Source organism: Trachypithecus francoisi, unplaced genomic scaffold, assembly GCF_009764315.1.
Source record: "Trachypithecus francoisi isolate TF-2019V2 unplaced genomic scaffold, Tfra_2.0 Lachesis_group3, whole genome shotgun sequence".
NCBI classification, from domain to species: Eukaryota; Metazoa; Chordata; class Mammalia; order Primates; family Cercopithecidae; genus Trachypithecus; species Trachypithecus francoisi.
This window is the reverse complement of record NW_022681468.1, coordinates 108,757,046-108,781,334: the sequence shown is the minus strand read 5'-3', so window position 1 is coordinate 108,781,334 and position 24,289 is coordinate 108,757,046. Positions and strand designations below refer to the sequence as shown.

Here is a 24,289-nt window from a genome sequence, read left to right as displayed (position 1 = left end):
AGGGGAGTGGAGGAAGAGAAGCCTTTTTGCCCCCACCATGGTACTTCTCTGTCCTGAGGCCTTTCACACATATTGGTTTACCTTTGAAACACTGTACATTGAGAGCTCTCCTGAGGGTGAGTGTAGACTTGAATGAAGACAATGTTTTTGAGGACAAGGGAATTTTAGGGATTTTTTTCTGTTTTTTTTTTGTTGTTGTTGTTTTTGTTGTTGTTTTTTAATTTTGAGAAAGGGTCTCACTCTGTCACCTAGGCTGGTGTGCAGTGGCACAATCTTGTCTCACTGCAGCCTTGACTTCTCTGGCTCAGGTGATCTTCCCACCTCAGCCTCCTAAGTAGCTGGGACTACAGGTGCACACCACTATGCCCAGGTGATTTTTTTATTTTTTTGTATAGATGGGATCTCACTATGTTGCCCAGGCTGGTCTTGAACACCTGTGCTCAAGTGATCCTCCCACCTTGGCCTCCCAAAGTCCTGGGATTACAGGCATGAGCCACCATGCCTGGCAATTTTGGGGTGTAAAGTATCATAATTAATATTATCTCAAAGATTCCTGACAACAAAATGGATCTCAAAAGTGGTTCTATTTTGACATTTTTTCCCCTTTCTTTAGTTTGGAAGCATATTCCTTTTTAACAACTCCAGAAAAAGTAATGTGGCAGGGTTGTATTCCGAAGTACTAATTTGTTTTCTGTGTATCCCCTCTCTTTCTGCCCTCTCAGCAAGACTTCCAGGGCTGTGGGAGTATTTTGCTCTCTCTCCTCCTGCAGAGAGGCAGAAAGAAACTCGTGGGAGATGGACCAAGACTGGATGCTTGCTTGCAAGCCTGTTTTTGCTTTTTAAAATTTTGCTCTTGAAAACTAAATAAGGCTGAGGCCAGTCTTATTTTCAGACTGTTTGCCAACAGCACACCCAAAAGCTGGAGCGACAAGTTCTTTCTTGAAGAGGGAATGGAGTAGCATGGCACATCTATTCCGGCCAAGGTCATGATCCCAGAAATAAATAGACCATTGTTGTTTATGATGATTTGATTAGTATCTGCCTTCATTAGATTTTCAGCTATTTGAGGATAGTCTGCTTTTGCTTACTGAAAGTTCATCAGTACCTAGCACATAAGAGCTACTCAATGTATACTCGTTAAGTAAGTGAATGAATTCTAGGAGATGACTGGGAGCAGATTGTGTCTTATTGATAGGTCTACTTCTAGTATTTGCAGGGCCTAACCTGAGAGTGCTCATGGAGTCTCAGTATTTAGGCGGTATAAACAAGCTATACACTGTTAAATAAAATACTTTCTATTTTCCTACCTAGATATGTTTGCTTTCATAATTGCAAAACAAACATATTTGCAAATTGATGGCTTTTATATGATTGAAAATTGGTAAAATATACAACTGAACTTAATTATCATTGCACTTGAAGAAAGCTGATGGGATGGCAATGTTTGGATGAGCATTAAAGACATAAATTCATGAATTTTATGCTTTATACATTTTTAAAATCAGATGTTATTTTTTACAATTATTTTTCTTTCTTTAATTTCATTAGAATCATTAATTATGCTCTCCTGAGCTTTTCATAAATGTGTGTTTTATTGACAATATAAAATATTAAAAAGTATATCGAATTATACTTCACTGTACAAGAAGTAAATATCTTCATCAAAACTCTAAACTAAGTGTTAAAGATTGAAAAATTAAATTTTTCGTATGCGCTTTCAAAGTTAGTTTTCTTTGAAAATTTTCAAAATTTTTAATAATAAAAAGCAAGATACAGATTATAATTAAAGAGCTTTAACATTTAATCTCAAAATTCTTCAAATAAAAATGAAATGTCTAAATTCATTTTTTGAAAATGTAATAAAATCTGTTTTGTTTTGTTTTTTGATATGGGGTCTCACTATGTTGCCCAGGCTGGCCTCAAACTCCTGGGCTCAAGAGATCATCCTGCCTCAGCCATCTGAGTAGCTGGAACTACAAGCGTGTGTCACTGCACCCAACTCAAAAAATTAATTAAATCTTATTAAATATATTTTATAAAAACAAAACTACTTTGCAGTCTTAGTGTTCACTGTCTATTTAGTTGCCAAAGTAAAGAATTAGTATCACTCTTCGTTTAGGTTATGATACCCATGTGCCAGCTAGGGCACGTTTTGTGAGCCCCTTCAGAACCACAGGTTGGAAATGAAGTTTGATTTTAAAAATGTATAAAGTAGGTATGTAATTGATGAATTTATGTCTTTAATTCTCATCTAAACATTGCCATCCCATCAACTCCCTTCAAGTGCAATGATAATTAAGTTCAGTTGCCTATTTTACCAATTTTCAATCAAATAGAAGCCAAACAAGAAAAAAAAGCAAGAAAGTGGATATTTGATATAAATGGGAAATGACATTTGTTTGGGGAAATAATCATTTACATTCTGGCTAGGAGGAAGTGTGTAATAAGTTAAATAATCATTCCTTTCTCTTACCTAAGCGCTTCCACTGACATGTCCACCTCCAGGGTTGGACCTGCCACAGTCCTGCGTGGCATTCACATAGTCTCTTTTATTTTGAAGATGCAGGGTAGGGACGTGAAGAAGAACTCTCCTGGCTTGGACAGTATTACTCATAAGATTGGATATTTGCGGTACAGGTTGAGCTGCACCAACCTGAGGCCCAAGGGGTAGAAGTGCTCGTATGAATTTGAACAAATAGATTTGTGTATGCATATTTGTTATAAGCTGGCCCCTCTGTGGCATGAGTTCCAAGGAAGCGCCCCCTCCATACCTTACTCCAGCCTAAGGGCAATATTGCTTCTTTATCTCCATCTTTGGACTCCACATTGTCTCTGATATTTGTTGTGTAATAGCAGAGACTTGCTCATTTCACACAACTAGTGAGTGGCAGAGCTGAAACTGGATTCTAGAGCTTTCAGCCTTTAGGACAACACTCTCCCCATTTATGGTCTAGTGGTATGTGGACTTTGATTTTGGCCTGTGGAAGCAAGCTTCTCAAGGGCAGAGCTGTGCACTACGCATCTTTGTGTCCAATCCCCCTGTTAGACAGTAGTTGCTTCTAAATGTGTGTGGCATTGTACTCACAAAATTCCCCGTTTCATAGCTATAAGCTCAAGCCAGACTCTTCTTTCAAATGATGTTAGTACTGTATTTGGTAATCTAAGAGAAGAAAAAAGGAAAACAAAACAAAAACAAAACAAAACAACAACCTCTGTGCACCAAGGATGGTCACTGAAGCACTATGTTTGTAGCCTAAGTTTCAGCCTTTGAATGTCATCGAGTCGTTTAACTTTCTGGGATCTCTCTTCCCTTAATATACATTCACGGAAAGCCTGAGCTGCTGTCCTATCTCCAAAGTGAACCCCCATAACTCCCCCGCTTAATGGGATGACTGCTGTGAAATGGAGGTGGCTTCTAAGAGACAGTGTAATCTTTTTTTGGGGTATATTGCGCAGCAGCCTCTGTATGGTCAGCTGAAGTATTCTCAATTCTGGGGTCCTTCTTAGTTATGTAGATTAGGCAAGTGGACACTCCTTTCCTTGGAAAAAGGGTAGAGTTGGATATAACCAGGGTGCCCCTCTCCTTGGTGCAGAAGGGTGGAGAGGGAGTGGACCAAATTGCATAAGAAGTCCAAGGGATGTGAGGAACTGATATTCCAACCCTCTCTCCTAAATAATCAGAAAATTGTTTTTCTAACTAAAAAGTTAGAAAATTGCTTTGGGCACACTTGTTGGGCCCTGACTGAGGTCTGTTGGCAGGAAGAGCACCCAGGGCCCTCTGCAGGCTTGTCTCCCTTTGTCCCTCTAGAGCTCTTCTCCATCCTTCCCTGTGCTGCTCTTCGTGCCCCTGGAGGCTGACCTCATTGGACAACATCACCCAGGCTCATGCCCTCTGGCTGCTGGTTAGGACTGACCAGTGGAAGTGCAGGCAGAGGTTGGAATATAGAGGGAGAAAGCAGCAGGGAGCATCATTCTCCTTACTCTTTCCCTGCTGAGCCATGGTTTGGGCAGTGGCTGTGTCCCACTGTGTCCTACTGCTCCTGTGGGAAACATAACCACAGCCTTTGCTAGATTCTGGTGCCACTGTTTTCTCCCTAAGCAAGGGGCAGTAATGGCTTCTTATCGTTGTTAACCCTGGATTAATCATCAGCCCTTACTGATTCTCTTTACCTTACCTGTCCTTCTGAAGATTGTCCCAAATTAAACCCTCTTCACTGAGCCTTTTGAATTTGCCACTTAAATCCTGATGAATAAAGCCATTGGTATTAAGGGTGACAATTGGACCCATGGAGTGAGGGCTATTATGGAAGAAGTGGCCCCATGCAAGCCCTTGGAACCGCCTCTTTGTGCCAAAATAGTAAACCAAAAGCAATACTGCATTTTCAGGGCAACTGAATTGTGCCCCCATCAAAGACTTGAGAGATGCAGGACAGGTGGTTCTAATCATATCACTATTTAAGCCACCTGTCTGGCTTATGCAAAAACCAGGTGGATCCTAGAGAATGATTACAGATTTTCATAAACACAATCAGGAATCGATGCCATTTCAGAAGTTGCTCTGGATGTGGTATCTTTATTAGAGAAGATCCGCTTAGCCCCTGGCACCTGGTATGCACCTGGTATTGTGCCTGGTGACTAGAACAGTAATTCGCAAAGGGTAGTCCCTGGATTAGCAGCTTCAGCGCCACCTTGGAACATGTCTGATGTACAATTTATAGAACTCCACTGAAGACCACCTGAATTAAAAATTTTAGGGGCTCACCAGCTGTGTTAGAACAAGCTGTCCAGGTGATTCCAATGCATACCAAAGTTTGAGAACTGTGGTATTAGAAATAGTTTCCACTGCATCACAGTCAATACAGATAATCAGAAGGAGTTCACCTTCACCTGTTAGAAGACTGTGGCACACCCTAAATGCATTACCTCAGGGATCTGCCAGTTCTCCTGGTCTCTGTCATATTATATGAGACCCTTCTTATCTTGAGAGCCCATAGAACTTTATGATTGTCTGCTACACTGATAACATTATGCTACTGGGATCTGGTGAATGAGGACTAGCGAGTGCCATACTGCCACATGCTTGCCAGAGAGGGGAAGAAAACACATGTGGAGGTTCAGTGGCCTCCCACATTGGTGAAATTTCTTGGGTTCTAGCAGTCTGAGGCCTGTTGGAATATCCCCACTAAGATGAGAAACATGTTGCTTCACCTTGTGTCTTCCACCATAAAGAAAGAGGCTCAGCAGTTGATGGATCTCTGGATTTTTGAGGCAATATATAGAACATTTGTGTATGTGTGTCTCATGGATTTACTGGTTACATCATAAAACCGCTGGTTTTGAATGGGGCCCAGAATAATAAAGGACTCTAGAAAAGATATATCCAGACTGTGATGAAAGCTACTCTGCCGTTTGGTCCTTAAGGTCAGCAGATCCAATAGTGCCAGAAGTGTCTGTTGCAAATGGGGGTGCTGTGTGGAATTCCCAACCTTCTCCAATAGGAGAATCACAGCATTGACCCAACTGAACAGGATGGGAAGAGGGTCCAAGGCAGTCTTCGGGAGATATGTGTGAAAAGACATCTTTGAAGGGGCCCTGGGTGTCAAGATATTCAAGGGCCATCTAAATGCCTACTGGAGGGCATCCACTGCAGAAAAGACTCTCAACGATCAGGTGGATAAAATGACCCAACTTGGGGGTGTCAGCCTCTTCCTCTGTCTACTCTGGTGTTTGCTCAATGACATCATGACCAAAGTGACTGTAGTGGAAGGGACAGAGGCTATCAACACTATGGGCTTTCCCTTGCTAAGGTCCATTGGTTTCCATAACTTCTGGATATGTAGCCTTCCAATGAATGAGACCAATGCCAAGCCCCTGATATGGCACCATTCCCAGGGATGGGTGGTGGGAGATAGAGCAAACACTTACTTGGTAGAAGGTTAATTAAACTGAGTCCCTTTCATCATGGAGGGCAGTAGGAATAGACACTTATTCCGGATACGGATTTGCCATCCGTGTCCCTCCCCGCCATTTGTGGTGGTTCATTCTGTTCATTTTGTGCTGCTAAAACAGAATAACACAAACTGGGTAATTTATAATGAATAGAAATTTATTTGGCTCACAATTATGGAGGCTGCAAAATCCAAGATCAAGGAACCAGCATTTGGTGAGGACCTTCTTGTTGCGTCATAAACATGGTGGAATGAATCACATGGGCAAGAGAGAAAAGGGGACGAAACACCCCCTTTCAAAACAAGCCCACTCTCGAGATAACAGCATTAATCCATTCATTCCACCCTCATGGCCTAATCACCTCTCATTGGGCCCCACCTCTCAACACTGTTGCATTGGGAATCAAGTTTCCAACATATGAACTTTGGGGGACACATTCAAACCACAGCATATTCATCTCAGTATATCCCACAAACATGGCCTTTAAACAAGAAACCTTAGGTTTTGTGGGTTTGGAAATCTCTAGTGATCAAGAGGAACTGCTTCCACCAGGGAGTATAGTTATGGGTCTGTTAAATTGGAAGATGATCTTGTGCCATCTGGGGCTCCTTATGTTGAAACATTGGCAGAGAAAGAGATCACTGCACTGTCAGGATGGTTCACCCCAATATCCAAGGGAAAGTAGGGTTTCTGCTACACAATAGGGGCAAGGAGTACTAGCTTTGGAACCCTGGGATTCGCTAGGGCACTTGGTACTCCCTGTATCCCTTGTCCTCATTCTGTAAGCCTGAGGTGGGGGCAAGAAATTAGATTTCTAACAGGCTCCCCAGAGATGCCAATGCTGTCCATCCTTGGACCATAGTTTGAGTAGTGTTGCCCTAGAGCAGCTGTTATTCTTTTTGAGAATTTTACAGTGCTTCCAGGTGAGATCTTCAAGGCCTCTTCATGTTCTTTAGGAATCTGTGGATACTGTGGCAACTCAATGAAGACAGGGCACCAAGAATTTGAATCCTCTGTGGATGAAGATTTGGGTCATTCCACCAGATAAAATTATCCAACAGCTAAGGGACTGCCAGAAAGTAGAGGGGCTATGGAATGGGTGGTGGGAGAACAAGACTACAGTTACCACTCTGGGCCCCATGATCAGTCACAGAAGGGGGCACTAGCAGTTGTGCTTTACAGGAAGTGTTCCACTTACCCAGGAGTGGCTACATTATGATTTAAGTTGCAGGTGGGAACGGGACTAAATTGCTATCACCCCCAGACAATATGGTGACTGGTGAGATTTTATGTTTCCCCTGTGCTGGGGACAAAATATTTTCCTCCCATCTAAGCAAAGTTTGTGAATGGCTGCTAAGTGGTAATAGGATGAATTGTGCTGGGTTTTCTTCTTTTGCTCCAGTTTGCTGCCTATGTGGACCGTATCACTTAGGGTCCCCTGACCTTTAGCTTCTGTTGTTTTTGGCCAATGGAAGACCCAGACAGGAGATTGGAGGGCAGGAGGCAAGAGGTCAAGGTATTTATTCCCCTGGTTCTCTTCCTACTGAGCTGCAGTGGGTGCAGGAGTTTTGATCCTCCAGCTGTGGCCAGGGCTTTCATCAGGTGACTTCTTCTCCATGGCTATAGCTCTCCCTGGGTTCTAGATCCTCCTCCTTGTCTCTCTAGGCTGAGATGGTAATAGTTTGTGGCCTGCCTGTCCCTGGGTAGTTTGTTTTAGTTTTTTATTTTTAGAGACAGTGTCTCTCTCTGTCACACAGGCTGGAGTGCAGTAGTGTGATCCTAGCTCACTGTAACCTCAAACTTCTGGACTCGAGTGATCCTCCCACCTCAGACTCCTGAGTAGCTGGGACTATAGGTGTGCAACACCACACCCAGCTAATTTTTTAAAAAACATTTTATTTTTTGTAGATAAACAGGTTCTTGCTTATGTTGGCCAGGCTGGTTTCAAACTCCTGGGCTCAAGCAGTCCGCCTGCCTTGGCCTCCCAAAGTGCTGGGATTACAGACATGAGCTTCCTTGCCCGGCCATCCCTGGGTGTTTTACTCTTCCCTGTTGCTTTCCATACCCTTGCCCAAACTCTGCAAATATTCTTTCATTAAACTATCTTCAGTCAGTGCTTCGTGCGTGCCATCTCTTTCCTGCCAAGACACTGAAAGCTCCCAAGGAGAACCCTCCTAAAGGGAGAGAGTCTTTGCTGATGACCATCAAGCTCATAAGGGCTGGTGTGGCTGAGGCTGTGTGTCCCTCTGGACACAGGCAACCTGTCTTTGTGCTATGATTGGACAGAATAGCTGGGAACGTGGATGTGGACCCAGATAACTCTGTGTGAGCACCTCTCCACAGGCTGGGCCACAGGGCATTGCGGGTGGTCATTGATCATGCATGGCAGAACCAGTTCTCAACAACAAGACCTAGTGGTATGAAACCACACTAGTGCACACACCAAGCTTTGCAGTTCTCTTCACTTGGTGTTTGAAAGCAGGACCAGCCCCTTTTGGATTGATTTAGCCTCTGAAGTTCTGGAAATTTAATGAGACAGGGAGACACTGGTTTTCAACTCAATAAGAACATGTAGACATTTGAGCAACTAATTAGAAAAAAATGAAATATCTATGATGGGAATGATATGCCAGGATGGTAAAGCTAGGGTCCTATTATAAGTATCCAACTCTCTGAGCATCCTTAGGGGCCGCGTTTCTTCTAGTGATCATCACTCTGAACTCTTGGTTCTGGATATTTCTGCTACCCCACTTGTCTGTGGGACTGCTGGCCCCTTCCAGATTGTATTTCTCTACATGACCCACCACCGAGGTGTCTTCATTGTCCCAAAGACCACTGCTGCAGAGTGGATCGTTTATCAGACTTTAGAGAGGGCTTGGGGTGACACGAAGGGAGTGTAGCTGAGCACAGTACAAGCAACAACTTAAAACTGGCCTCTAGGCACCATTGCCTGGAAAACCCACCACCCATTCTCTGCTTTGGAGAGTTCCTCTCCAGCCTGTGTTCTCCTTAAGTCCTGGGTTGTGGCCAACTTCACAGGCCTCCCATTCTTTTAATACTTTTCATTTCTTCTCTGCCAACTTCTAGCCTTGAAGACTTCTGTTCATTCCTTTTGCTGATCAGTTTATCTTTCTATCCACAACCCCAAAGTTCATCTCAGCTTGCCAGAAACGAGTTGAGATGCTCTGGTCACAAAGGACCATCTCCTCTGTGCTTCAGCAGCATAATGCAACAATTGAAGCCTGAGATTCCAGTTGCTTTTTTCTCCTTAATATGATCCAGTTCTTAGATAGGTCTCCCTCCGCACTGTGCTCCATGTGTCTCTTAGATGGAGGGAGTGTATAGTAAATATTTATTCTCCCCTGTCCTAAGCAAGCACCCTGCCTTCATCATATGTATTTTAATCTTTCTTTTGTGCTTGGAACATGTATAATAGGGAAAATGGAAGAAATCCAAGTATTTAATAATAGGAAGCTACATAATTATGTATGTGCACTAGATGTCATGTTTATGGCCATTAAAATGACAAGTGTGAAGAATGTAGTAGCAACATGAAAGTATACTTATGACGTAATATTTAGAGAAACAGTATGATATAAAATTATATAGCAGATCTTTATGAAAAAAATCTTGCATGAGGACAATGATTAGAAGGCAATATATGGACACAAAATTAAAATTGCTGTTTTTTGGAGGCTTGGGTTGGGAGTGCTGTTTATATTTTCCACCCTTCCTGAAATGTTACTATTTCCTGTTGCCATCAAACAAGAGTCAAGAGATAAGGTGAAACCCGTTAGCCAATCTGAGTATGGAAAAGAATTAATTAGGACCAAGGGATTCTCAGGCAGTGCTTCTTAAACTTTAAGGTGCATATAAACCACCTAGGGAATCTTGCTAATGTACATTCTGTACGTTGGTCTGGAGGGGGCTGTGAATTTGGGTTTCTTTTCTTTCTTTTTTTTTTTGTAATTTTTTTTTTATTATACTTTAAGTTCTAGGGTACATGTGCATAACGTGCAGGTTTGTTACATATGTATACTTGTGGCATGTTGGTGTGCTGCACCCATCAACTCTTCAGCACCCATCAACTCGTCATTTACATCAGGTATAACTCCCAATGCAATGAATTTGGGTTTCTAATGAGCTCCTCAAGTATTGCAGAGGCTGTTTGTCCTTCAACCACAGGTTAAGTTGCACTGCCCTGGAGCACCCTCTTTTTCACCCCTGAGGGTTCTAAAGTATGTCCAGGGGCGGTCTGGAAGACCTTTTCTTGTTCCTGGGGTCTGTTATTAGCTGACTGGGAGTTGGTTCTAGTTTACATTGTAAATGCATGCTGATGAGATTTTTAACAGAAGTGCCTGGCATCTCAAGGTGCGCTTCAGAGTGAGGGCTGCTGCTGCTGAACCTGAGGCAACGCACATGAGTCTTGCTTTAGATCCTCCTCACTATACAGGGCCTTCCCTGCATCTTGGTTCACTGCCACTGCCAGCTGTCCCTTTGTGCATCCCATAATAGTGGGGATAAGGGTGGGTAGGAGAGGGGTAGGAGAGGGATGACAACTGGATATCCCCTGAAATGCTGCCTGAACAGCTGTGGCCTTGTCCGCATTCAGGGGTCACCTAGTAGTGATAGTGCTTTGGAAACCCATTTTCCAGGTGGCCTGGGCTGTGGTGGGGACTAATGGCTGGGAGGCAGACAATGAGAAGTCTTGAGCTTCTTCACACCTGCAGGTCTCTTGGATGGGGATGGAAGGCCACACCTTGGAGGGATAGAATAAATGCACTCAGAGGAAGGGGAGCTCAGGTGCTCTTGTTTAACTTCATATCATGTTACGGGAAAACTGATGACACTGGCAATTACATAAATTGGAAGACACCACATCCCTTGAGGTCAGGTGCTAGGGAAGGCTGCTGTGACTATTCCTCTGACCAAGTGGTTCTGGCTGGGAGATTTGGCCTGTAGGAAGTAGCCCTCAGAAGTTGAGGAAAGCTGAGGGTTCCAGGCTCTGTAGGGGCAGGGGGCACTCCTCCCAGCTCAGACCCCTGGCTTCTCCTGGGGTAGTGAACTCAAGAACATTCATGTTTGCCCATGTTCTCTCATTTCATCCTCACAACAACCTTGTGAGGTAGATGTTATTCCCTCACTTTACAGATGAGGAAATTGGGGCTCAGAGAGGCTGAGTTATTTGGGGTGCTAAAACAAGGAAGTAGAGGAATTGGGACCTGGGACCAGTTTTGTAGGCTCTGCTCTAATAATTTTGCTGCAAGGTCATGGATGCAGGTGATGGAGTGGGAGTAGGGTCAAGGGCAGAAGGAGGTGGGAAGAGGGAGGGCCCGAGAAGAGTCATCATCAATAACTTCTTCCTTGTCCCCCAACTCCGACTATAGCAAATTTATAGCACATTGACTCCCCTTTCTGTCCTTTTGTTCACATGAGGTATATGCAAAAAATAAACATTCTAAAATGACAAGGCTTTTCCTATCTTACAATGAGGAAACTGAGGCACTGGGAGGTGAAATGACTTGCTCAAGGTCACATTGTAACCTGACTGATAAATGTGGGACTAGAACCCAGATCTCCCCATTCAATATTTATCTCATGGACTGTGCACACTCAGAAAGGTTACTGGGTGAAATAATTTTGTGTGAGGAAAAATTAGTGAAAAAAATTAAAAGTACAACCAAAGGAGATGATTTTTTAACCATGACCTACCCAACTGATGGTTGGGTAGTGACTGAAGTGACCCTTCAGTCTCACTAAAACTGGCAGCTAAGAAGAATGTTTGATGTTGTGGGGAATATTCATGCTACCACATGAAGTGATACACCATCATGCATGGAGTATGAATTTGACTAAAAAATACAAGTAAAAAGGCTGGAAGAAAATATATCAAAATGGTGGTTTCTGGGAGGTGGGATTATTAAGTGTTATTTCCCTCCCTTTCTTTCTATTTATCTGCATTTTCCCAAGTTTCTAAAATGTACATTTTATTTATAACAGGAAAAATATATCCCTCTATATTTAGTTTAAAAAAATACTGCTTGGAAGCAGCCCATATCCTGTGCCTTTCGTGAATTTTCAGGTGAGACTCCCTCAACCTGCTTTCCCCCCTCACTGCCACACCATTGCTGGTCCATGGGGAGGGGGCTGGGGTTCAGGTGGGACCTCTTGGTTGGAAGCCTCCATGTGCTACTTTGTATTTTAAAGATAGAGAGTCTCCTCAAGACAAGACCACTGTTGTGTGATGGCTGGGGGGTGTCTGTTGCTGGATCCAATTCCAAAAGGTGCCCAGGAGCCTGGGAAGGTGACTACCCCATCATCTCACAGTGACTCCCCACACTGGAACCCCAGCCTCCTGGGTCCTGGTCCAGGGCTCTTTTCCCCTGGCTGCTCCATGGTTGTGACACCCATGGCACCCGGGCATTCCACGCTGGTGCTTGAGGGAGGGCTGACAGGGCTAAGTTGCACTTTCTCCTTCCCTGGGTGACCAGATTCATTCCTTGCCTCTGTGGGATGGCAGGCTGACAGGGGACACATGGGTGCATCCTGGGGCACAGCCACCCGCAGATTGCCAGGTCCAGTCTCCACCGCCGCTGTGCCTCAGTCGTCCAGGTGCTGCTCCTCCCAGGTGGATGTGGGGATGGCGCTGTAAGGGTCCATGATGACCTTGGCACAGCGGATGATCATCACAACAAGGAAGAGGCAGAGGAAGACGAAGCAGGCCAAGGTCAGCCCTTTGTCCACGTCGACATAGACGGGCTCGGGCGTGGGCTCCTCCATCTTGTGGCAGCGACTGAGGGCTGCTCCTCCTCTGCCTCGGGTTTGACTGGTACCATTTTCCACCCCTGCAGAGACAGCCACAGCAGTGGGGAAGGAGGGGTGTGGTCACGTGCCTGGGGTGATTGCAGGGCACCAACCTCTGCTCACTCTTATCTGCTACCCCTGCACCGAGAGCTTGCTGCTCAGACCACCCTGCAGGAGGGTAGAAGGGGATGGGTACACATGGTCTCACATGGTCCCAGCCCGAAACCTTGTAGGTAACCAGAGGCTCTAGTAGGGTGCAGCCAGTGCCTCCCCAGGCTGGGGCAGGGGAGGTGATAGATGAGTCCCAGCAGGTGTGGGACTAGGGTGGGACTGGGGGCTGGGAGGGGATAGAGGCCCTGCAGCTGCCTCCACTCCATGAAACCCTTTAGAAAGGCAGTTAGGATAATGCTTTCCATTTAGACAAACCACTATCTGAGGGTAATCTGAAAGCATTTCAAAAATTAAGTAATTATGATATATATGCATATATTTTAGAGACAGGGTCTCACTCTGTCGCTCAGGCTGGAGTGCGGTGCAGTGGCACAATCATGGCGCACTGCAGCCTCCAACTCCTGGCTCAAGCAATCCTCTTGCCTCGGACTCCCAAAGCATTGGGATTACAGGCGTGAGCCACTGTGTCTGGTCTATTATGTTTTTTAAAGCATAAGAACCTAGATTTCAAATAAAACCTATTGTGGAAAACCACAGAGGAACAGACCGACGAGGGACTGCTGTCGTGGAAGACAGTGAGAGGCCTGGAGGGTCTATATCCCCTTCCCTGCTGCAGGTCCCCACAGGGACTCTCTAGAGACTCCTGCTGAGGCCAGCACAAGGCCTGAAAACTGTGTGATGGGAAGAACGGTTTTGGCAGTCACATGGAAGGGTCCCAGCTCTGCCACCGCCTTGCAGTGCAGGTCTGGACAGCTCTCAATTATTGTTAGGACTCCAGCAGTAGTCCCTACACTGACACACCACTCATTCATCTTGGGATGATTTGCCAACTTCTCTGGGTCCTAATTTCCTCCATGCTGAGGACAGGTGGCCATACCTGCTTCACAGGGGCGTGACAACCAAATGCACAGTCCCTGGCTCCAGTGGATGGTCAGTACATACTTTGGATGAACTGGCAGCTCGAGGAGCTGGCTAGGAGGGGGCAGGCAGCTCCCCAAGTTCAGCTGCCATGGACAGCTTTAGGAGGAGGGCTGGCTGCTGCTCCCTCTCCCCACACATAGCATTCATCCCCATCCTTATCCCTGAACTTGGGGAGTTCTTGGGCTGTACACTGTGCTTCGTGTTCTGTTTGTTATTTAAAGCTTGTGACACACCTGGAAGCAAGTTACCCAGGCATCAATAGGCCCATTTTATAAATTTGGAAACTGAGGCACTGAGCAGGAAAATGACGTATCCAAGGTCCCTCATCCCACACCCTAGGTCCCTACATGTCTCTGCCTCCTCTAGTGGGGCTCCATCTTCCCCACCCACTCTGGAACTTTAGGAAGATACCTGTCTGTGCAAGCTTAGAGCCCGCTGGCTGGGGAATAGCTGTAACCACAGTCAACCATGACTTCCCCTCTCTTAGACCTTGTCTCAGCCCTCACCACTCTTGCGGGACACTGACCTGCTGACTGGAGTGGTCACCACTTCAGAAGGACCCTGGCTGTTCCAGGAGGCACAGGGAGTGGTCAGGCATCATGGGGGACGCCCACGGAGAGCAGTGGCTGTTCACTGAGAGCAGGCGCTGTGCTGGCTGGTGGGGGCGCTGGAGTGTAACTGTAAGAGAAAGGGACAAAGAAGACTAGTTATTTCCTGAGATGCCCAGCCCTAGATATAATGTGGACTCCCCTGGGTAGCTCCTTCCTGGCATGGGGGTGGGATCTGCCACAACTGTTGCTTGATGCTGATTTCTTCTCTCTTTTTAAAATATAACAAATTTCACGCCTGTAATCCCAGCACTTTGGGAGGCTGAGGTGGGAGAATTGCTTGAGCCCAGGAGTTTGAGACCAGCATGACAAAATCCTGTCTCTACAAAAAGTACAAAAAAATTTAGCCAGGTGTGGTGGTGCACGCCTGTAATCCCAGCTACTCAGGAGGTTGAGGCAAGAGAATCGCTCGACCCTGGGAGGCGGAGTTTGCACCGTTGCACTCTAGCCTGGGCTGACAGAGCAAGACTGTGTCTCCAAAAAAAAAAAGTTTATACACACACACACACACATAAACTTTAAAAAGTGTGGCCATATACACATAACATAAAATCTACCATCTTGACCATTTTTAAGTGTGCAGCGGCATTTTTGTGTACTGTTCAGTGGCATTAAGTACATTCACACTGTGGTGCAGCCATTGCTGCCATCCATCTCCAGAACTCTTCATTTTGCAAAACAAACTGTGCACTCATTAGACCATAACTCCCCATTTCCCTTCCCCCAGCCCCGGGCAGCCACCATTCTACTTTATGTCTATATGAATTTGACTGCTCTACCTACTTCATGTAAGTGCAATTGTACGTACTTATCTTTTTTTTTTTTTTTTTTTTTTTTGAGGCGGTGTCTCGCTCTGTCGCCCGGACTGGAGTGCAGTGGCCGGATCTCAGCTCACTGCAAGCTCTGCCTCCCGGGTTCACGCCATTCTCCTGCCTCAGCCTCCCGAGCAGCTGGGACTACAGGCACCCGCCACCTTGCCCGGCTAGTTTTTTGTATTTTTAGTAGAGACGGGGTTTCACCGTGTTAGCCAGGATGGTCTCGATCTCCTGACCTCGTGATCCGTCTTGGCCTCCCAAAGTGCTGGGATTACAGGCTTGAGCCACCGCGCCCGGCCGTATTTATCTTTTTGTGACTGGCTTATTTCATTGTGCATAATGTCCTCCAGCTTCATTCATATTGTAGCATGTCAGAATTTCCTTTTTTTAAAGGTCTGAATAATATTCCATTGTATATATGTTTATACCACATTTTGTTTATCCATTTTTTAATCAATGGACACTCGGGATGTTTTCACCTTCTGGCTGTGTAAATAGTGTTGTTATGAATATGGGTGTACAAATCTCTCTTTGAGACTCTACTTTCAATGCTTTGGGGTATATAAGCAGAAGTGGCATTGCTGGATCACATGGTAATTATGTTTTTAGCTTTTTGAGGATTAAATTGAACATTCTGCATAATTAATTGTTGTACACTATTCAAAACTCAAAAAGCACAAAAAGAAAACAGTAAAACCAGTGTTTTCACTACCCCTATCCCCAGCCATCTAGCTCATCTCCAGATAGGCAACTATTGTTATCAGGTCTTTATACATCCTTCTAATCCGGAGATATTTTATTCTTATAAAAGAAAATATGTATGTTTATTTGTTTTTCAAACAAATGAAAGCCTGTTATATAAACGGTTCCACATCTTACTTTTAAAGTTTAACATATCTTGGAGATTATTTAACGTCAACACATAGAAGGTTGCCTCTTTCTTTATAATGGCTGTATTGTATTTTGTTGTATGGATATCCCATAGTAAATTCAACCATAGTCTTCTATCAGACAGGATTTCCAATCTTTTGTTTTTCACATATTGATGGAGCAAATGTCCTTGCAGCTATGCATTTTGCACATGTCTGAGTATGTCTGTAATTAAATTCCTTCAGGCAAAACTGCTGTGTCTAAGGATAAAGTCATTTTAATTCTGATCGATATTATTATTCTCGGAGGTTGTACCTATGTAAGCTTCCACTGGCAACGGTTGTGAGGGACGGTTGTCCTACAGCTGAAACCAGCCCAATTGTCCCATAGAACTGATATTTATGGGTTTTTTGAATAAACATAGAAATTGACCTTCCGAGTCTTAAAATTTTAAACTTACACTTCTCTCATCTGAGTTTTTTCCTTAGGAAACTGTCAGGCAAGGGACTGAAATGCACCAGATCCCGGCATCTAGACAATGAGACACCAGACCCCTCGTTCATCTTCCTTACTCTTCCTTACCTTCCTAGTCCAACTTTTTTTCCACATTCTTTCCTCAGTCTATAAACCCCCAATTTTAGTCAGTTGAGGAGATGGATTTGAGACTTATTCCCATTCTCCCAGTTGACATCATGAGAATAAAAAGCCTTCTGCCCTGGAAACACTCATTGTTTCAGTTACTGGCTTTCTGTACGGTGAGCAACAGGACCCAGACCAAACCCCTGGTGTTTCAGTAGCAGAATCTTGAAAACAAAGTTATCTTTTATTTTTGCCAATTTGAAATAAAATTTGAAAGATGTTATAACATCCTATAACAAACATTTTCAAACATACGGAGAAGTTGAAAGAATTATACAGTAAACAAATACATATCCACCACCTAGATTCTATGTTTTGCCGCATTTTAAAAATTTTGTCCTATTTACCCACCTATCCATCCTTTTTACTTTTTGAATGCATTTCAAAGATGCAAGCATTAACACACTTCACTTCAAAGCACTTCAGCATGTGTATCATTAACTAGAATTCAGTATTTGTTTATGGATTTCTTAAAAGATAAATTTTACATGTAGTGAAATGTACACATATTAAATGCATCATTTTTGAGATTTTTTTTTTTTTTTTTTTTTTTTTGAGACGGAGTCTTGCTCTGTCGCCCAGGCTGGAGTGCAGTGGCCAGATCTCAGCTCACTGCAAGCTCCCCCTCCCGGTTTACGCCATTCTCCGGCCTCAGCCTCCCGAGTAGCTGGGACTACAGGCGCCCGCCACCACGCCCGGCTAGTTTTTTGTATTTTTTAGTAGAGACGGGGTTTCACTGTGTTAGCCAGGATGGTCTCGATCTCCTGACCTCGTGATCCGCCCGTCTCGGCCTCCCAAAGTGCTGGGATTACAGGCTTGAGCCACCGCGCCCGGCCTTTTTGAGATTTTACAAATGTATACACCCTGTAGCTCTCAGAGTAATTTTCATTTATCTTAGAGAAGTTAAGCATCTTTGCATGTGTTTAAGATCCATTTGTCCTTCCTCTTTTTGTGAATTCTCTGTTAATATCCTTTACCTATTTTTCTATTGGGTTTTTGGTATCTCTCCTTTTTGGCCTTGGAGGCAGAGTTGAGATAAATATACTCACTTTATTAATTTTTATTTTATTACCGTTTTTTCCTTTATCCCTGATTCCTACTCCTATTTCTTATTTTCTTTCACTACCTAATTTTAGTCACTAGTATTAGCTAATTGTTTACCTTTGTTCTTTTACATGTGCATCAGTTTCTGTAATTTGAATTGTCAACTTTAAATGTATGCATTTTTATTCCCAGCTGTAAGGTATTAGGAAATTAGGGAGTTTATTCTAATTTTCACCTCCTTTTCCCATTCTCTTTCCATTGACAGTTACTTCCATTATTTCTACATGGTTAGGGTATGTAACATTTATATGTTGTTTTTGCCCTTAAGTTTACTTTAGTTTTCATTCTGTTTTACAGTGATATCTATTTAAGGCTTTCCACCAGTCATTGTGTCTGTGATTGGTGGGTTCTTGGTCTCACTGACTTCAACAATGAAGCCGCGGACCCTAGCAGTGAGTCTTACAGTTCTCACAGATGGTGGGTCTGGAGTTTGTTCCTTCTCATGTTTAGACGTGTTTGGAGTTTGTTCTTTCTGGTAGGGTTGTGGTCTTGCTGACTTCAGGAGTGAAGCTGCAGACCTTTGCATGTAAGTGCTGCGTTTCTGGAGTGGTCGGGTCCTCCTGGTGGGATCATGGTCTTACTGGCCTCAAAAGTGAAGCTGCAGACCTTTGCTGTGAGTGTTACACCCCATAGAGGTGGCATAGACCCAAACAGTGAACAGCAGCAAGAGCTATTGCGAAGAGGAAAAAAACAATGCACGGCAAACGAACCCAGTCCCTTGCCCCTGGCTAGCTTGGGCAGCCTGCTTTTATTCCTTTATCTGGCCCCACCCACATCCTGCTGATTGGTCCATTTTACAGAGAGCTGATTGGTCCATTTTGACAGAGTGCTGATTGGTGCCTTTACAATCCTTTAGCTAGACACAGAGTGCTGGACAGTAAAGTTCTCCAGGTCCCCACTAGGTTAGCTAGATACAGAGTAGTGATTGGTGTATTTACAAACCCTGAGCTAGACACAGGGTGCTGATTGGGGTATTTACAATCCCTTAGCTAGACATAAAGGTTCTCCAAGTCCCCACTAGACTCAGGAGCTCAGCTGGCTTCACCTTGTGGATCCTGCACCAGCGCTGCAGGCAGAGCTGCCGGCCAGTCCCGCAGTGCGCCTGCACTTTTCAGTCCTTGAGCGGGCCATGGGACCGGATGCTGTGGTGCAGGGGGCGGAGCTCATCGGGGAGGCTCAGGCCACGCAGGAGCCCATGGCGCAGTGGGGCTAGGCTCGGGCATGGTGGGCTGCAGGTCCCCATCCCTGCCCTGTGGGGAGGCAGCTAAGGCCCGGCAAGAATTCCAGCACAAGGCCGCAGGGCCAGCACAGCTGGGGGAACTAGCAGACCCTCTGCAGCTTCTGGCCCAGGTGCTAAGCCCCTTACTGCCCGGGGCCCCGGCCTGCCCCTCCAAGTGTGGGGCCCGCTGAGCCCATGCCCACCCAGAACTCGCACTGGCCAGCGAGGGCCGCATGCAGCCCCAGTTCATGCCTGCGCCTCTCCCTTCACACCTCCCCGCAAGCAGAGGGAGCCGGCTCCTGCCTCGGCCAGCCCTGAGAGGGGCTCCCACAGTGCCCTGGCGGGCTGAAGGGCTCCTCAAGCGCCGCCAGAGTGGACAGCGAGGTCGAGGAGGTGCGGAGAGCAAGGGCTGCTAGCATGTTGTCACCTCTCACTTTGGCTGAAGTTTTTCTATCATCTCTTGTTTGGTTGTAGATTGTTGTCTAGCATGTCCTTCAGGAAGAGGTCATGTGAATAATACTCCCCAAGGTCTTGTCTTCTTTGAAGGGAATGTACGTTTTTCTCAGCCTGCTTTAAAGATTTTCTCCTTGTCTTTGGTTTTCAGCAGTTTTGCTGTGAATGTGCCTATGTGTGGTTTTCTCTGTATTTTCTTAGTGTTTGTACTACTTCTTGAATGTTACTTGATGTCAGCTTCTGAAAATTTTGGGCTGTTTCCCCTTTAAATATTCATTTGTTCCATTTTCTCTCTCTTCCCTTTCTGATGCTCCAGGTACACTTAGACCTTTTCACTGTGTCACAATTTTATTTGTTATGCTTTCTTCCTGTTTTTTTTTTATGCCGTAGTCTGAATATTTTCTATGAACTAACTTCAAGTTCATTAATCTTGTCTTTAACTATGTCCCATCAGCTGTTAAATCTACCTATTCAAATTTCCCTTCAGCCATACTTTTCAGTTTTAGAATTATCATTTGATGCTTTAAAACAATTTCCAGCTTTCCAGTGCCATTTTCCACCCTGTCACTGATACAATTTTTCTGAAGTCCTTATTTGATAACTCCAATACCAAGGTCATCTGTGGGTTTGCTTCTATTGTTTTTTTTTCTTTTGGTTCAGTTTATTGATATACCTGATAAACATTTCAGTGAGTTACTGAGCACTGATGTAAAACGTTGTAGCAGCTCAGGGTGATGTTATTTTTCTGCAGAGAGGATTCACCATTTTCTCTGGTAAGCAACTATTGTGCAAGCAGATCACCTCCATTCAATAAGGGGCTAAGCCCACTCAAGGTGGGGTTCACTTATTGCAAGCAAGGCTGTGTCTATCTTTAGTTTGACAATATTACTAGGGTGTTGCACTCTAGGGTACCAAGTTGAGATCCTGGGATGTTTACTTGGGCTGTTCCTTTCTTGGCATATCTTAGAGTCTAGTTTTTCTCCTTAGTGCCTTGAGATAGCTGAAAACTGCCTGGGGGAAATTATTCAGGATTATCTGGGAATTGGTTTTTGATTCCTTGCAGTGGAATGCAAGTGTGTGAAACTTAAGAACATTGGCCATTCACTAATAGCCACTCATAACTATGAGGCCAGGCCTGAGGATGAAGAAATAGGTGTCTGGTTACAGGTCTGCTGTTCCTTTGCCCTGGGATTTTGAAATATGTTCACTGCAGTATTGTAACAGTGAAAAACTGGGAACAAAATGAACTTCTGTCAGTAATGGAATGGTTAAAACAGTCATGGTATATCTGCGTCGTGGAGTACTCTTAGTTCATTGGAAACACACGTGTGCACACATATATATGCACATACACACAATAGAGGGCTAGAAATTCTGTTAAGTGAAAAAGTAAGTTGGTAATATCACAAATACAATATTATGTTAAATAAGAAACTAAATTTTTTTTTTTTTTTTTTTTGAGACAGAGTCTCGCTCTGTCACCCAGGCTGGAGTGCAGTGGCCGGATCTCGGCTCACTGCAAGCTCCGCCTCCGGGTTTACGCCATTCTTCTGCCTCAGCCTCCCGAGTAGCTGGGACTACAGGTGCCTGCCACCTCGCCCGGCTAGTTTTTTTTTTTTTTTGTATTTTTTAGTAGAGATGGGGTTTTACCGGGTTAGCCAAGATGGTCTCGATCTCCTGACCTCGTGATCCGCCCGTCTCGGCCTCCCAAAGTGCTGGGATTACAGGCTTGAGCCACTGAGCCCGGCCTAGAAACTAAATTTTTAATGTAAAATCTGCACTTGCTGGGTGAGGGGGTGGGAGGTCAGTGCTGTCTACTGACTGCTAGGTCAAGACCTGCTCCTGCTTTTTTTTGTTTGAGAAATTTAAGACCTAGAAAAGTACAAACAATGCTGTAACAAGTACTTACATTTCCATGATGCAGAATTTGTGATTGTTATGTTATCGTTTTTGCATTGTCTTTTTTTTTTTAAAAATAAATCCTTACATTGTAACTCCTAACCTATAGAACTGTTCCTCACACTTTCAGCAGTATCACTATCATGAGTGTGGTGTGCACTTTGCACTTCGGGCATTCACAAGACCTCTAGAATTCCTTACCATACTTTGAAAATACGGCTCTAACCCACCTCCCTCTGTTTCATAGATGAAGAGACTGAAGTGTAGGGGGAGGAAGACTTTTGCTCCGAGTCAATAGCACAGCAGAATTTGGAGAAACCCGTGTTTCTGACCCCATGCCTGTGCCCTGGGCCCTGCGGCATGGATTCCACATAGTCATTTAGTGGGTGTTAAAGAAAGATGAATGTGCAAGGGATTCCTGCTCCAATGTTTCATAGTAGGACTCAGCCTAGCCTCTCAAACCCTGATTTTGAAATCTCAGGCTCTGCCAAGTTAATATCAGATAACTAGATACAGATTGCAGGGGTCAGATCTCACAGGGATCACCTTGTGACCCTCCACTATCTTGTCTGGAACCGGGATTGGGTCCTACAACCTGGCGACATATCCCAGGGGAGGATTATTACTGTCTCCTGGATCCTTCTGGTTGGGGTGAATGCCAAGAATGTGGACTCAAAAACCAGATTTGCTTTTCTGCCTTGCCGATGGAATGTGCTCATTCACCTTAATTACCAGGCAGGCATAAGTCCTATCCAGCTCTGCTTCGAAGCAAGGACACACATCCAGGAGAGAAGGCAACACTGAACTCAGCTGCAGTTCCCTGGGAGCTGAGCTGCTGGCCTTCGCGGGGGCCAGCTCAGTGGGCCCCAGCATAACTGCATCGTCCTTCAACACTGAGCCTGTATGAGCCAAGTGCTCCATCTGCCATGTTCTTGCAGCAGCTGGAGGTGGATTTGCTTCAGAGTCAGGGACTCTGACCTGGGCAAATGAGTGACCCTCAAGGAAAGTGGCCGCTGGGCTGACCCAGTGTACTTGTTAAGCGTGAAGGTGTAAGGTTGGGTTGTAGCAGATCCAAGTGGAAAAGAGTCCTGCCAAATGCTGTGAGAAAGCCACAGGACACAATGAAGAATCCAAACATAGACCTGGAAACAAGCATCCGAATCGGGATTTTAGGAAATAACTAGCAGCAAAGCAATCACAATTCAAAGGGTGCACAAATATAGGATTTATGTACAAATTTGTGTACTACCCCAGGGCTGGGAGTGAGGTGCTCAGGGAAGTTGCATATATTTGACTAATCTCATCCCATCCTCTCTTTTACAACTATGCATTGGGTAAGCCTAATTTAGACTCACATGTATCTTTGGTAATTTATTAAAATGCCAATCAGGGCAATTTTCCATTTCAAAAATATGACACCTTATTTGTATGTTTAAAGCATACATGTAACTATTAATCTAAATCAAACTTAAACTCAATTTTAAAAAGTTATAGAAGATTAGAAACATGCTCAATGCAGATAAGAAAATAATGTTCTCAGCATTTTGGCTGCATTTGAGGAATTTTGCCCCCAATCATCTGGTGATAGGAACACAGGCCTGGCCAGGCAGACCTTTTCTTCCACTGGCCTCTGAATCTCTCCAGATCCACCTGTTTGCCGCCTCCTTAATGTTTTTTCTTTATTCTTTGGGGGCAAGGTGGGCATGAGGCATAGCCAGGCTTGTTCTAGCCAGTCCACTGAAGTTTAGTATTAAGCATGGATACTAAATTAAATATTAATACTAGTAAGTATTGGTTCCCATTAACTGTTTTCCCCAAAATGTGAGTAAGACTCTTTCCACCTTCAATCTGCTTTATTCGAACCACAGTAAGTCAGAAGCTGTTTCTCCCTTTTGTGGCTTTCTCTTCCCTCTCGGAGCCAGAGAACTTGGCATGGGTAGGAAGAGGGGGACTTGTCTTTTCTGTCCCACATCTTGACTCTGCTTCTGCTGTGTCACCTTGTTCCCCTGGACATGTATTTAATGAAATGATGAGACAGTAGATGCTGTATAATGTGTGGAACTTTGTTATCTGTTTGGAGGATCTATGAGAGGCACCAGCTCAAGGCCATCCCTTGCCTGAACACTTCAGAATCAGCAGCTTTGCTTTCTATGCTGATGTATTTCCTTATTTCTGTAGATGTGTTTCTTAGTCTGCTCAGGCTGCCGTAGCAAAATGCCACAGACTGGGTGGATTAAACAGCAGAAATTTATTTCCTCGCAGATCTGGAGGCTGGAATTCCCAGGTCAGGGTCCAGTGGGGTTGGCTGCTCCCAAGGGCTCTCTTCCTGGCCTGCAGATGGCTGTCTTCTCATTGTGTGCCCACAAGACCTTTCCTAGATATGTGAGTCTTCTTGTAAAGCCACCAATTTGATTCTATTGGGACCCCACCCTTTCACTCATGTAACTTTAATTACCTCCTGAAAGCCCTGTCTTCAGATACAGTCACATTGAGGGTTAGAGGTTCATGAGTTTGGAGGAGGAGGGAACAAGATTCGGTCCATAGCAATGAGATCCTTGAGGGCAGAGTCTGAGTCTGCTGAGGGGCACTGCCTTCCTGGAGCCAGGCCAAGTCCACACCTGTTAGGCCGGCTCACAGTAAATGACAGAAGGTGAGAGCCAGTGCCTGGCTGGTGCCCACCAGACCCTGAAAATAGGAAGATGAAGGGACTGAGAGAGCATGCCACTTCTCACTGTGGGGATAAACAGTACACTGCAGCGACATTATGAATTCATTCGGGGTAAGAAGAATCCGAGCTGACCACGTGCAGTCATCAGCTGGTTCTATAAATAGAAGTG

The 24,289-nt window shown here is 44.7% G+C and overlaps 1 protein-coding gene across 1 annotated transcript; it reads right to left on the bottom strand.

The window, feature by feature from the left end:
• Nucleotides 1–11,914: 11,914 nt before the first annotated feature.
• CTXND1 (cortexin domain containing 1) lies at nt 11,915–14,571 on the bottom strand. The gene is made up of 2 exons (XM_033189225.1): nt 14,372–14,571; nt 11,915–12,794 (listed from the first exon to the last, which is right to left on the bottom strand). The coding sequence occupies exon 2, from the start codon at nt 12,727–12,729 to the stop codon at nt 12,550–12,552; it is 180 nt and encodes a 59-aa protein (XP_033045116.1). The 5' UTR covers nt 12,730–12,794; nt 14,372–14,571; the 3' UTR covers nt 11,915–12,549.
• Between the last annotated feature and the right edge of the window lie 9,718 nt (nt 14,572–24,289).

What these genes read in the sequence shown, in the direction of transcription:
- CTXND1 (XM_033189225.1), bottom strand. Translation starts at nt 12,729, where the DNA reads ATGGAGGAGCCCACGCCCGAGCCCGTCTATGTCGACGTGGACAAAGGG.